Here is a 14,301-nt window from a genome sequence, read left to right as displayed (position 1 = left end):
AGGCTGTTATGTGCCAGGTTTGCAGAATCCAACATCTATGAATTGTTGGAAAAGTTTCATTCAGTTAAACAACTCACACTGTCAGTTTCTGAATATATTGACAAATTCTAGGAGATAACTGGCAGTGATAAGAGACGAGCATCCTTATTTACAAAGAGCATTTTTATGTGGTTACCTTTGTGAATGGCTTAAAACCAAGCATCAGATGTAACTTGAGACCTTACAGGCCAGCAACTCTCCATCAGATTATGAAAATGGATTGTAGGCAAAGTACCAGTCCTTTGTGGCTCAAAGGATAAACAACGTGTAGTCTTACAAATCCCAAGAGAGATCATACATTACAGCGAGCTGCTCCCAGTATCAAGGTTCTAGCTGCTCCTGCTACTAGGAAACAAGTAATTAGCACAAAGCTCCCATGCAACTCACAAATAGTACTAGTTTACATGTAGCCCGATACAAGAGGGGTGGTCGCTGTAGGCACACGCACCTCAACTCCCCGCATACAACTAATGGTTTACATGTAGCCTAAAGAAAATTATTGTTACAGGGCCTTCAGTCAGTGTCTCACGGTGACCTGCTATAATCCCACCGGAGCATCGTCATTGTCAGCGAACCACGGAAGTTTGAGCGCGGCGGCGGCCGCCAACCGCTTGCTGGGATTGCACGCGAGCAGCCCCTTGAGAACCTCAAACCCTTCCATGGACAGAAGCTCCTCCGGGAACAGCTCGCGCAGCCGGTTGCCGTTCCACTGTCCTCGTCGGCGCTGCTGCGCCTGCTCTCGCCGCCACACCGGCACCTTGTCAGCCACGAACGACGACTCGTATGGCTTCCACTCCCTCTTCCCCGGCACGCCAAACACGTCGTAGATCATGTACAGCTGGTCCGAGTCGCAGCGCGCTTTGAACAGCGCCTCCCCGGTGAGGAGCTCCGCCATCACGCAGCCGAGGGACCACATGTCGACGAGCGTGTCGTAGCCCGGCTTCTCCAGCAGCATCTCCGGCGCGCGGTACTTCCTCGTTCCGGCGGCCCAGTAATCGTCGTCGGCGTTCTGCCCCGCGATTGACAGTGCCGATCCGTAGTCGCCGATCTTCACGGCGCCGTCGACGGCCACGAGGATGTTCTTGAGCTTGATGTCGCGGTGGATGATGAGGTTCTTGTGCAGCTCCTCCGCGCCGGACAGCAGCTGCCTCATTATGAGGCGCACGTTGGCCTCCGGGAACGGCCGGCCGGTGCGGGCCATGCGATCGCGGAGGACGTGGTGCAGGGACGGCCCGAGGCACTCCATGACCAGGGAGTAGACCCCGGTGTCCGGATCGCGCGCGAGCCCATGGAGACGAAGGAGGGCGGGGTGGCCGTGGCACGCGGCCATGAAACAGGCCTCCCGCAGGATATAGCCGGCGCCGCTGCAGCAGTCTTCGCGGATAGTCTTCAGGGCGACGGTGTGGCCGGTCGCGTGGTGGCGCGCCTTGGTGACGTCGGCGGTCGAGCCATCTCCGAGACTGCGCAACTCCTCGTACTCGTAGCGGCGGGTGATGCCCGGGTAGGACTTCCTCCTCCTCCTGCCGATCTTATTCCTCGCCTCCGCGACAGCGTCGGCGATCATGGAGTAAACGGCGGCAACTCGGCTGGCGCTCATGGGCGTCTCGGTGGCGATGTGCTCGTCGATCATGGCGCAGATGGAGGCGACCCGGGAGGCGATGGTGGATTTCTTTCCTGCTGCGGTGGCGCGCTGCCCGTCGGCGATAGCCATGGTCATACGCGAGGCGGCGTAGGGCAAGGTGTTGTCCAGAACTTCCGAGTTCCCAATCGAGTAGCCTTGGACGCGCAAGCAATGCTAGCGAGGTGATGATGAACGAGGGATTCGACCACAGGATTATCGACTGTATATATGATGAAGGAAGGAGGCTCGACCCGCAATCCCGCGTCGACGCGAATTCGGAAAGGAACAGCGTAGAGCGCACGGGAAAAAAATCCGCGGATCAGCTCGATCCCCACGTTTCCCGCCATCTTGGCCGCCTGGAGATCACCGCGGCGAGCCACGGTCAGATCGCGATGCCAGTGGTTAGATTGATTTGCCGGCCGGTTGAGGCGAGAAGAAACGGAGCCGAGCGCAACTAGGAATTGAGCCGATCGGAGGGGCGCGCACTCTGGATGGATGAGCCGAGCACAGGCGCCTGCGGTGGCTACCGTGGGATGACGACATTAGACGCGTGGCGGCAGATACCGGATCCAGTTCTGCGGACGGGATCCACGCAAACAAAAAACGCGCACTCATTGGCTCACCTCCCTCTATCGGTCCCCTTGCTGCCGCTAGGTGACGCCACCGTGCAAAGCCCGGGCAGTGGTTGCCAGTGGCGGGGCTCCTTCCTCGAAGGTGGGGGATTCGGATAGTGCGGCCCTGAGAGGGACGACGGCCCTCTCAGGCGACGACAGTCATCGTGGCTATACTGGCAACACCACGGCTAGAGTGGAGGCTGGCAGTTAAGAGTGTTCAACCCGACTCCCCTGCATGCAGGTGATCCTCGGCATTGACATCAGGATTGTCTAGTGCGGCTGCAACTATGGTGCACATGGATGCCAGATCTTGCTGGGGTGGCCGGTTCTTGCTCCCACTGTGGTTTTTGTGTTGCGGTGCAAGTTGCAAGGTTGACAATGCGCAGACGTGTGGCTCCTGCCTTTGTTTGCTATGGAAAGATAAGATTCGAACGGGCGGTGGTTTGGTTTGGCTTTGCCGGAGCCGACTACGGCTACGAGCGTCGCTTACGTTCTTGGGGTCATCGTTGTTCAAGGCCATGTGCCCTCTTTCGAGCTTTGGAGGAAAACCCTTACTTCACATCTTCCTAGAACTGGCGGTGGTGACACATCTTGCACCACGTTCCTTCTCGAAGGCGTCGCCCTGGTTTGCAGGTTCCAACACTGCTTGTTGTGGGGATGTTGAGGCTGTGACCCTTGAACAAAGTGGTGTAGCTTCTTGTTCTGCAATGATGGTGACTTCGAGTGAAGTTGGTTTGTGGCTGAGTTTTGGTGGTCGATGTCATCCTACTTGTTCGAGGGGACCCTTGTGCCCCCATACTGTCTTTGCGGAGTCGAAGCTCTCGAGGAGGTGCCAACGGTGACATGTGGGTGTTCGGTTGCACGGCCTAGTCGGCACAGACTCAACGCTTGTCTCTTGCGAGGTTCGTCACATGAGTTAGAGTTGTCTAGTCGCCTGTGCGGGTGGCCGACTATTTGGCAAAGCAGGCATGGATTCTGATGGCTATTGCAACAGGGGCTTTGCTAGTCGTCATCAATGGTTACGGGAGTCGTTGGCTGGTGGGGTGATGACGCTTGATGACAACCCCGACGATATTTTTCTTCTGGATGGCGTGTCTTCATCACTCCAAGTGGGTAAACAAGACTTCTGGATGGGCATGTGTCTTCATGACTTCATGTGGGTAGCAAGTCGGCCTATGTTGCCCTGTGTTTGCCCGTTGACTTATTCACCGGTTTTCCACTAATTAAGCAGGCAATTCTACTTTATTAACGAGGCGAGACAAATCTTGACTCCATTTTAGAAAGAAACTAAAGGACAAACATGAGTTTAGAGGGTTAAACAAACTACATATGGAGTAGAATTGATATGTGCCAAATCAATTTCCTTGAGTATTTACGGCTGATTAGTTAGTGCTACTTAAAACAATTGGGTTTACCACATATCTAACAAACCAGTTCAGGGCCGATCTGCACCAATACAGTCCGTATTTTGTAAGGGTGTATCATTGAAGAAGGCCATCACATAAGCAATTTGTGCGCTTAAACACAAATGCAGAAGGTGCTACCTTGACAGGTGGGGAATATTGTAAAAGATGATATGCATAGAACATCCAAGCTACAAAGTTTATTGTCCGAAAAGTACATCCAGACTACAAAGTAAACTGAGGAGCTGTCAAATTATATGTTGGTCCAACTACACTACCAGAATTTAAGTGGAAAGGAAAAGCACTTCGGATGTTAGTTAAAGGTGACTGACTGCCAGTTTCCATCCTCCAGGTCCATATGGCAAGAAAATCAATTATACTTTCACCTTCTTGCTGTTGGTTTTGTCGACTTTCTCGCTTTCAACCTTCATCTTTTTTATGGAATCCAAAAGGGACGATGACTGTTCTTTGTTGGATGAAGATTTTGCAAAGGGGTTAAGTGGCCGCTGAGGCTCTCCTCGGTTGCTGTCTTCACTGCCCTTATTTTTAGCACCAGCCTGATCAATGCCTCCTTTCAAAATCTGTTCAGCTGCTCCATCCCTCTCCCTTTTTGCTTTCCCTTCTGAGTTATCATTTTTCTTGGGTATCTTAGCTAAAGGGGTAACCGCAGGTGAAACCTTTGCAGTGTTATCCTTCACATCTTTTGGTTGTTCTAATTCTGCCTTCTTAGGTCCAGCTGCACTGCTTCGTCGGGCAAAAGGGTTCGGTGTGGATGCCTCCTCCAAGTTACCTCCGTTTTGCACAATTTTAGCAGGTTGGATTGCATGGAGCGCTGGTGAGTGGTTTGTACTGGCCGGATTCAAGCAAACACCCACTGTTCCAGCAGTTCTTGCATCGTTTAACATTCTCTCCTGCAAGATGTAATCGTAATCATGAATGAATTGGTAACAGCAGGTAGGTTCTATTCAGGGCAAGAAATAAGGGGTGTGGCTTTCACCTCAAGTAATGAACTGAACTTCTCTTGTAATATAGGAAGTTTCAAGCGTGTAACAAGTGTTAATGCTCCCTTCATTGATTTCTCCAACGTCAGTAACTTTGCAAGCTCAGTGGCTCGGACTAGCTTATCACCTGTGGAAAAGTAAGAACATAAGAAATAAAATTTAAGAGAAAGAACCATTTGGCAACAATTCATGAATTTTGTTCAAGATTTTTATACCATTGCAGCAGGTAGAGATGAGTCTCAGCATGCACCGGTCAAGTGCAGCCTCTGTATTGAATGCTTCATCTTCAAATGCAGTTGTGTCAAGACCCAGAGCAGCAATTTCTTCTATTTTCTTTTGGATCTGAGACAAAAAGAAGGAATGCTTAAACAACAGAGCACAGACACTGGCCTTTTAAGTTTGAGAAAGAAACGTGATGTACCTGTGAGAGATGCAACTTCCTTGTCATGAACTCGTTTTCCAAACTATTGGCTCCAAGGTCAGATGACGCAAGAGGAAATGACAGCTCAAGTATAGTTAGAACAGGCTTGGGCATCACCTAAGATCAAGAGAACATGAGTCAAGGAGCAGATCAACACCCAGTGAGGAAACTGGGGACTAGTTAGATTGGCAATGATTTTAATATTTTGGCGTGTTGCTTCATGTGTTCAGTGTTCAGTGTATTCGCTTTTTTTCTTTCTAGGATACTACAAGAACCCAAACTATCATACATTCTAGAATTAACTATAGAAGAGAAGAAAATCGAAGTAACTTTTACCCAATTCTTCATTAAACGCAACAAAAATGATTTTCCGTCTTCCAGATTACATGGCTGAAAGCATCTTTCTTGACAGATTGAACTTAAGAACTTCAACAAAAAGGAAAACTTGTTCAAAGAGAAGCAAAGCATACCTGAGGATAACATTCAGGGGACTTGCATAGAATGCAGAATATATTATTAGCATCTAAACCCACCACCCAGTGGCTTTCATCTTCAGATTTTCTTGCCTTGGTTGAACTGAAATTTGATACAGTGATTAAGTGTGCTTCAGCACTAACTTCTTAATGTTTAACTTGCAAGGAAGATTCTATACCTAAACACAGGAAGCCAGCTCCCACCAAACTGACCGGAAAAGACCCTCAGTATTCCCTGGAATTATTGAGGATCAGTGTAAAAAATTAGCATCATTAAACCGACATTCAACTGTTGATTTACTCATGAGGCATAAATACCTTGGAGTCATATGAACTAAGTTGGCCATTCTCACTGAAACCAAACCAAGATAGTTGAGAGGATGGAGTCAAGACAAGGCGGCCGGACATTGATTGTGCCCCCTCGGTTATGTTGAATACCTTAACATCTAGTACCTGTCAGTGGTAGTCATGAAAACTGCATTAGTTATTTGTTTTTACAAACTGGTATATCAGTTCCAGTGTCAGCTCTCGTAGAGGATACAAATGTAGATATTGGACAGGTATGCAACTATAAAGTTCACAAAAACCTTGATCACAACATCTATGAGCTACCAATATTACATCATCACAAGACTAAAGCAAATGGGCATGCCAACAAAGACCTGATCTCCTGACGGTAGGCAATCTGAAGCATGAGTCACAATTGCTAGCTGATCCCCCTGACCTGCCACAGTAACCACTGGACCACTGACTGAGAGGATATGCATCTGCAGAATAAGAATTTCATCAATTAAACGGTTAAATGTTGGGGGTTGATAAGTAAACAAGTGACCACAAGTAGTTACATTATCTGGATTGCTCCATGACATGAAAAAAATAAAAATAAAAGAAAGAGGGAAGATGTCTCGGTACCACAGTTTTATATGCAATATATGTTCGACTAGTGATTAATTGTATCAACAAAAAAATTACCAAACTTAGAAAATCAGATCACAATAAATCCAACAGAGGGTCAAGTCCCCAACCTCACATGTAGCAAAAGGTGGCACGAAGCCTGGTGAGGAAGGCCACGTTTTTGCAAGACAATCGGACGACCACGCGCGGTTGCAAAGAAGGAGCCAAGCAAAGAATTTAAATTTGAGGGGAGCACACGGCCTCCAGATGAGGAAGCCCCAGACACATTCAATGTGACCGGCGAAGGCAGTTTATTGGAGAATAGCTTAACAAGGGACCTTTTTTGTCAACCATTTTTGTACTTGTTCTGATGAATATTTACTTAAGCTCAGCTTATTACAACCAAATTGTGGTGCAGTACTTGGCAGTGTACATATTATAAGCAAGATTGTGAGAGCATCTACTACCAACTATCATGGTATAATTAGGAAAACTCATTACGCAAACAAGAATGATGTGCACTACAGTAATGTTCCAATATAACGCTTAGTTAAATGTGCACTTTCCAACTGACAGATGGCAAACACAGATTACAGGTGGAAATACAACCACTAGAGAATAATATAGTGCATGCCTTCATGAATACTGCATGATTTTTATGCAAGTATATTTGCAACAATAATGATCTGTGAACCAAGAGTCAGTGTACTGATGGTTTCTTTCTAAGTAGACCTGAGGGTTCCCATTCGGAGCATTATAACTTCATGCCATAATTTTCTAACCATATGTCAGAAAGCTCTAGCACAGGACACTGAGAAAACTGAGTTCATTGGTGTTTGTGAGCTAAGAGGAGGCGGCCTAATTTCAGATAAAGGAACCTGGCTGACTCCACAAGAATTAACACTGGAAGAAAAGTAAGAACATAAGAAATAAAAAACACAAGCTTATAAATACCTGCAAGCCCCCTTCGGTGAAGATGCGCAAAAAATTTAAACTTGTGACTGCAGCAACCCATCCAGCACCAAGAGCCACAGACTTCACTTCTTCTCCCTCAAACCTCATTGACCACTACAATTGGGCATACATAAACACCCCTTGTTTCAGTAACCAATAAAGGTGAGCTACATTAAAACTCTCTAATTCTTGAAGGTGCAGAACATTTATGTTAGATGTAAAAAATCTTACCTCACTGTTACCAGCCCAGCTGCTGAAGGGGCGGTACATAAGAGTGCTCATATTGTTGTCTCCCTTGCATGGATTTGCAAACACGCTTCCTGATTCATTCAGTGCAGCCATGGTGAAACCAAAATAGTCGGTCATGGAAGGGACTCTGGGGCCTCTTCCTGTGTCGTGGAAGTCAACCTGGAAAATGATTATAAATGTCAGAACTTCAGCAGAGAGCCAATAAAACAGTATAACTTCACATAGTTTATTCAGTGGCTTATGAAGCAAACAACTGAAAAGGGGATCTTACCTCTACATGTGAGTGCCCCTCATTTTCAATGGTAGTAATACTTCCAAGCATGTTGTAAGCAAGGAAATTTCGCTTGCCAGGATGAGATGGCGTTGACCCAGGCTGGAAGGCAGCTTGCATTCTTGCTGTAACCAACCTTCCAGAAGTTGCTGAATCATCCATTGCCTTCCTAGCACCTTCTTTGTTATCTTTGTGCCTACCTTTTGTTCTCTTGCCTGACTGCATCTCGTGTATCATATCCTCTTCTTCGCTATCTCCATTCATGTGGTCATCAAATGTGGCCTTTCTCCTTGACCGCTTGTGGTTGAAAGGTGCTGAATCACCAAGACTTTCATCGATCTCATCATCAAAACCAGCCGATGTGCTTGGTTTTTCTTCTTCGTCTTCGTCATCAAACAATGGAACCCTCGGCAGGTTTAGCTCAGGCGCACCCTCAGTGGGCGACTTCATAGTCGAAGGGACCACTGATTCCCAAACCCCAAATTTACCCATTACATCAATGAGTACTATAGCATTATCCTCCGGTTTCCATGCCATGCTACATATCCTTTCATCAAACTTCTGCCTCTCAATGTCCTGCCTTGACTTCACATCCCAGACAAGCACCTGCCTATCCAGGCCAGCAGTTGCCAGGTACCTCCCATTCGGGGACCAGCAAAGGCTGCATATTGGCTGCTCATGTTCTCCTTTCAGTGTGAATACCTCCTCCGCAGTGTCCCTGTCATACATGACCACATTATTCCTCAGACCAGGAACAGCAAGGGTGTGTCCATCGGGACTCCAGCACAGGGTATTCTTCACCGAGTGGTCAGAACCGAATGTTGGGGCGACACGAGTCAAGCTTCGTGCCTCGCTGCCCAAACAAAGATCCCAAAAGATGACCGTGCCAAAGCTGTCGATTGATGCCAGATAATCATTTTTGGGGTCAAAAGCCAGCCCGGTCACGGAGCCCTTGTGACCTTTGAGCACCTTGGAGATCGTGTTGTCGACTGTAGCAATCAGCTTGATGCCGTCGTCATCGCCGGCGGCGGCCAAAAGGGCGCCCTTCTTGTTGAACGCCAGTGACCGGATCGGGAGGGTGAACCGGGCAACGTTGCTCTGGAACGTGCCGTCTGGAAAGAAATTCGGAGACATTTACAGATCTCGAAGTGAAAACAAAAATATAGAGTACTCGGATAAGATACCGCTCATCAGGACGGTCGGAACCACGAACCTGGGAAGGAGTAGAACTTGACGGAGTGGTCGATGGAACCGGAAGCCAGCGAGCCGCCGGAGCCCGGCGCGAGGGCGACGGCCGTCACGCCGTCCTTGTGGAGCCGGATCGTGGCGGCGGCCGCCGCTGAACCGGAGCCCCGGGCCCCGGTCCCCCCGGCGCTCACGGCGGCGGCGTCGTGGATCAGGATGGCGACGTCGGCGGCGGACGCGGTGACGACGTGCTGCCCCCCGGGGGCCCAGGCGACGGAGCAGAAGGCCGGGGAGCCCGAGCCCGCCTTGTGCGCCTCCCGCAGCTTCACCGCGCGCCCTTTCATGGCGACACCGCGAGAGAGATGCTTCGCGTCCGAGGCTTTCTTGGTGAGTTGGGGTGGGGATTTCGTGAGATTGGCCAAGATGCGGGGCGGGCGTTTATGTGTTTCGATATGCTGGGGCTAAACGAGTGGCGCGAAATTTCGGGGGTTTTCCCGCGGGAAATGGTCCGCTGGCGGGAAGATGGTCTTACCAGTAGGACCCGCGCGACTCCTCGCGGAAAGCTTACTGTCCACCGTGGGCCAACCTAGCATCCCCCTTCGATCGAGTAATCTATTTTTATAGATTTCTCAAAAGAAAAACATAGTGAAAACTATTTTTATAGTAGTATGTAATATCGGTGTGCAATGCTCTGACCATATTGTCATCAAGTATAAAAAATTCAACTATAAAAAAATATAGAGACTGAGAGTGCACCTATATCTTTAATTGGATTTTGCCATCGATGAAATGTAATTAGTTGGACGAACACTTAGATTGAATGATCTATACATCTTGGAATAAGCTTTCGCCCTGCTTGAGAAATAAAGCAATCAACATGTCCATACAAGAAGCAGCAAGTCACCGAGATAAAAATTAGGGCATCGGCACAAGCACGCCAAATAAAACATAAGAGAAAGCAAGAAAAAAGACCACCAAGTGCCCATCATCAGAGGGCCCTCAAGGAAGAGAGGCGTCGAGCAGTGTCATGTAGCGCATCCAACATCTGCCTCATCCGGTCACGATCCATTGCCTAGCCAGCGTGAGCCAAAATCAACATAATAATATCCATGAATACAAGAACATAATAATTATTGTTTCAAAGTATACGATGCTCAACGAATATTATCCCTACTCATTGAATTATGTAAGCACGGCACTGTTGGGGAACGTAGCATGCAATTTCAAAAAAAATCCTACGATCACGTAAGATCTATTTAGGAGATGCATCGCAACGAGAGGGGGAGAGTATGTCCACGTATCCTCGTAGACCGAAAGCGGAAGCGTTAGGTTAACGCGGTTGATGTAGTCGAACGTCTTCATAATCCAACCGATCCAAGTATCGAACGTACGGCACCTCCGTGTTCAGCACATGTTCAGCTCGATGACGTCCCTCGAACTCTTGATCCAGCAAAGGGTTGAGGGAGAGTTCTTTCAGCACGATGGTGTGGTGACGATGATGATGATGTGATCCGCACAGGGCTTCGCCTAAGCACTACGACAACATGACCGGTGGAGTAAACTGTGGAGGGGGGCACCGCACACGGTTAAGAAACAACTATTGTGCTTTGGAGTGCCCCCTGCCCCCGTATATAAAGGAGGAGGGGAGGAGGCCGGCCACAAGGGGGCGCCAAGGAGAGGGGAGTCCTACTAGGACTCTAGTCCTAGTAGGATTCGGCCCACCCCCTTTTTTCCTTCTACGGGAGGAGGAAAAGGGGAAGGAGAGGGAGTAGGAGAAGGAAAGGGGGGTGGCGCCCCCTTCCCTGGTCCAATTCGGCCTCCTCCCTTGTGGGGGGCGCACCAGCCCCTTGTGGGCTGGTTAGCCTCCCTCCTATGGCCCATATGGCCCATATATTTCCTCAGGGGGTTCCGGTAACCCCTCCGGTACTCCGGTATGTACCCGATACACTCCGAAACCCTTCAAGTGTCCGAATACTACCTTCCAATATATCAATCTTTACCTCTCGGCCATTTCGAGACTCCTCGTCACGTCCTGATCTCATCCGGGACTCCGAACAAACTTCGGTCACCAAAACACATAACTCATAATACAAATCGTCATCGAACATGAAGCGTGCGGACCCTACGGGTTCGAGAACTATGTAGACATGACCGAGACACATCTTTGGTCAATAACCAATAGCGGAACCTGGATGCTCATATTGGTTCCTACATATTCTATGAAGATCTTTATCGGTCAAACCACAATAACAACATATGTTATTCCCTTTGTCATCGGTATGTTACTTACCCGAGATTCGATCGTCGATATCATCATACCTAGTTCAATCCCGTTACCAGCAAGTCTCTTTACTCGTTCCGTAATGCATCATCCCGCAACTAACTCATTAGTTACATTGCTTGCAAGGCTTATGGTGATGTGCATTACCGAGAGGGCCCAGAGATACCTCTCTGATACTCGAGTGACAAATCCTAATCTTGATCTATGCCAACCCAACAAACACCTTCGGAGACAACTGTAGAGCATCTTTATAATCACCCAGTTACGTTGTGACGTTTGATAGCACACAAGGTGTTCCTCCGGTATTCGGGAGTTGCATAATCTCATAGTCAGAGGAATATGTATAAGTCATGAAGAAAGCAATAGCAATAAAACTTAATGATCATTATGCTAAGCTAACGGATGGGTCTTGTCCATCACATCATTCTCCTAATGATGTGATCCCGTTCATCAAATGACAACACATGTCTATGGTTAGGAAACTTAACCATCTTTGATTAACGAGCTAGTCAAGCAGAGGCATACTAGGGACAGTTTGTTTTGTCTATGTATTCACACATGTATCAAGTTTCCGGTTAATATAATTCTAGCATGAATAGTAAACATTTATCATGATATAAGGAAATATAAACAACAACTTTATTATTGCCTCTAGGACATATTTCCTTCAGTCTCCCACTTGCACTAGAGTCAATAATCTAGTTCACATCGCTATGTGATTTAACACCAATAGTTCACATCTTCATTTGATTAACAACCATAGTTCACATCGCCATGTGACCAACACCCAAAGGGTTCACTAGAGTCAATAATCTAGTTCACATCGCTATGTGATTAACACCCAAAGAGTACTAAGCTGTGATCATGTTTTGCTTGTGAGAGAGCTTTAGTCAACGGGTCTGTCACATTTAGATCCGTATGTATTTTGCAAAAAAAATATGTATACAATGCTCTGCACGGAGCTACTCTAGCTAATTGCTCCCACTTTCAATATGTATCCAGATCAAGACTCAGAGTCATCTGTATTACTGTCAAACCTTGCATCGACATAACTCTTTATGACGAACTCTTTATCACCTCCATAACCAAGAAATGTTTCCTTAGTCCTCTTAGGTAATTAAGGATAACTTTGACCGCTGTCCAGTGATCCATTCCTGAATCACTATTGTATCCCTTTGCCAAACTCATGGTAAGGTACACAATAGGCCTGGTACACAACATAGCATAATTTATAGAACCTATGGTTGATGGGTAGGGAATGACTTTCATCTTCTCTCTATATTTTGTCGTGGTCGGGTTTTGAGTCTTTATTCAACTTCACACCTTGTAACACAGGTAAGAACCCTTTCTTAGACTGATCCATTTTTAACTCCTTCGAAATCTTGTCAAGGTATGTGCTTTGTGAAAGTCCTATGAAGCGTCTTGATTTATCTCTATAGATCTTGATGCTCAATATATAAGCAGCTTCACCAAGGTCTTTTATTGAAAAAAAATCTTATTCAAGTATCCTTTTATGCTATCCAGAAATTCTACATCATTCCTGATAAATAATATGTCATCCACATATAATATCAGAAATGCTACAAAGCTCCCACTCACTTTCTTGTAAATACAGGCTTCTCTGAAAATCTGTATAAAACCATATGCTTTGATCATCTCATCAAAGCGTATATTCCAGCTCTGAGATGCTTGCACTAGTCCATAAATGGATCGCTAGAGCTTGCACACTTTGTTAGTACCTTTAGGATCGACAAAACCTTCTGGTTGCATCATATACAATTCTTCTTTAAGATATCCATTAAGGAATGCAGTTTTCATATCCATTTGCCAGATTTCATAAAGTGCGGCAATTGCTAACATGATTCAGACAGACTTAAACATCGCTACTAGTGAGAAAATCTCATCGTAGTCAACACCTTGAACATGTCGAAAACCTTTTGCGACAATTCGAGCTTTGTAGACAGTAACATTACCGTCAGCGACAGTCTTCTTCTTGAAGATCCATTTATTCTCTATGGCTTGCCGATCATCGGGAAAAGTCAACCAAAGTCCCCACTTTGTTCTCATACATGGATCCTATCTCAGATTTCATGGCCTCAAGCCATTCCGCGAAATCTGGGATCATCATCGCTTCCTCATAGTTTGTAGGTTCATCATGGTCTAGTAACATGACTTCCAGAACAGGATTACCATACCACTCTGGTGCGGACCGTACTCTGATTGACCTATGAGGTCGGTAGTAGCTTGATCTGAAGTTTCATGGTCATCATCATTAACTTCCTCACTAATTGGTGTAGGCATCACTGGAACTGATTTTTGTGATGAACTACTTTCCAATTTGGGAGAAGGTACAACTACCTCATCAAGTTCTACTTTCCTCCCACTCACTTCTTTCGAGAGAAACTCCTTCTCTAGAAAGGATCCATCCTTAGCAACAAAAATCTTGCCTTCGGGTCTGTGATAGAAGGTGTACCCAATAGTTTCTTTTGGGTATCCTATGAAGACACACTTCTCTGATTTGGGTTCGAGCTTATCAGGTTGAAGCTTTTTCACATAAGCATCGCAACCTCAAACTTTAAGAAACATCAGCTTTGGTTTCTTGCCAAACCATAGTTCATATGGTGTCGTCGCAACAGATTTAGATGGTGCCCTATTTAACATGAATGCAGCTGTCTCTAATGCATAACCCCCAAAATGATAGCGGTAAATCGTTAAGAGTCATCATAGATCGCACCATATCTAATAAAGTACGGTTATGACATTCGGACACACCATTACGCTGTGGTGTTCCAGGTGGCGTGAGTTGTGAAACTATTCTACATTGTTTTAAACGAAGGCCAAAACTCGTACCTCAAATATTAGCCTCTGTGATCAGATCGCGGAAACTTTATTTTC

At 46.8% G+C, this 14,301-nt stretch overlaps 1 protein-coding gene and 1 pseudogene across 1 annotated transcript; both read right to left on the bottom strand.

Moving 5' to 3' along the window:
• Window positions 1-416: 416 nt before the first annotated feature.
• LOC125555971 lies at window positions 417-2,137 on the bottom strand (annotated as a pseudogene).
• A 1,697-nt stretch (window positions 2,138-3,834) lies between these two features.
• LOC125508883 (protein ENHANCER OF LHP1 1) lies at window positions 3,835-9,575 on the bottom strand. Its single transcript, XM_048673679.1, has 12 exons — window positions 9,154-9,575; window positions 7,941-9,052; window positions 7,652-7,828; window positions 7,421-7,534; window positions 6,235-6,339; window positions 5,891-6,025; window positions 5,752-5,807; window positions 5,570-5,675; window positions 5,100-5,216; window positions 4,894-5,020; window positions 4,675-4,805; window positions 3,835-4,588 (listed from the first exon to the last, which is right to left on the bottom strand). The coding sequence occupies exons 1-12, from the start codon at window positions 9,467-9,469 to the stop codon at window positions 4,052-4,054; spliced, it is 3,033 nt and encodes a 1,010-aa protein (XP_048529636.1). The 5' UTR covers window positions 9,470-9,575; the 3' UTR covers window positions 3,835-4,051.
• Window positions 9,576-14,301: the final 4,726 nt, after the last annotated feature.

The sequence above is a fragment of the Triticum urartu genome, chromosome 5, assembly GCF_003073215.2.
Source record: "Triticum urartu cultivar G1812 chromosome 5, Tu2.1, whole genome shotgun sequence".
NCBI classification, from domain to species: domain Eukaryota; kingdom Viridiplantae; phylum Streptophyta; class Magnoliopsida; order Poales; family Poaceae; genus Triticum; species Triticum urartu.
This window is presented reverse-complemented; position numbering and strand designations above follow the sequence as displayed.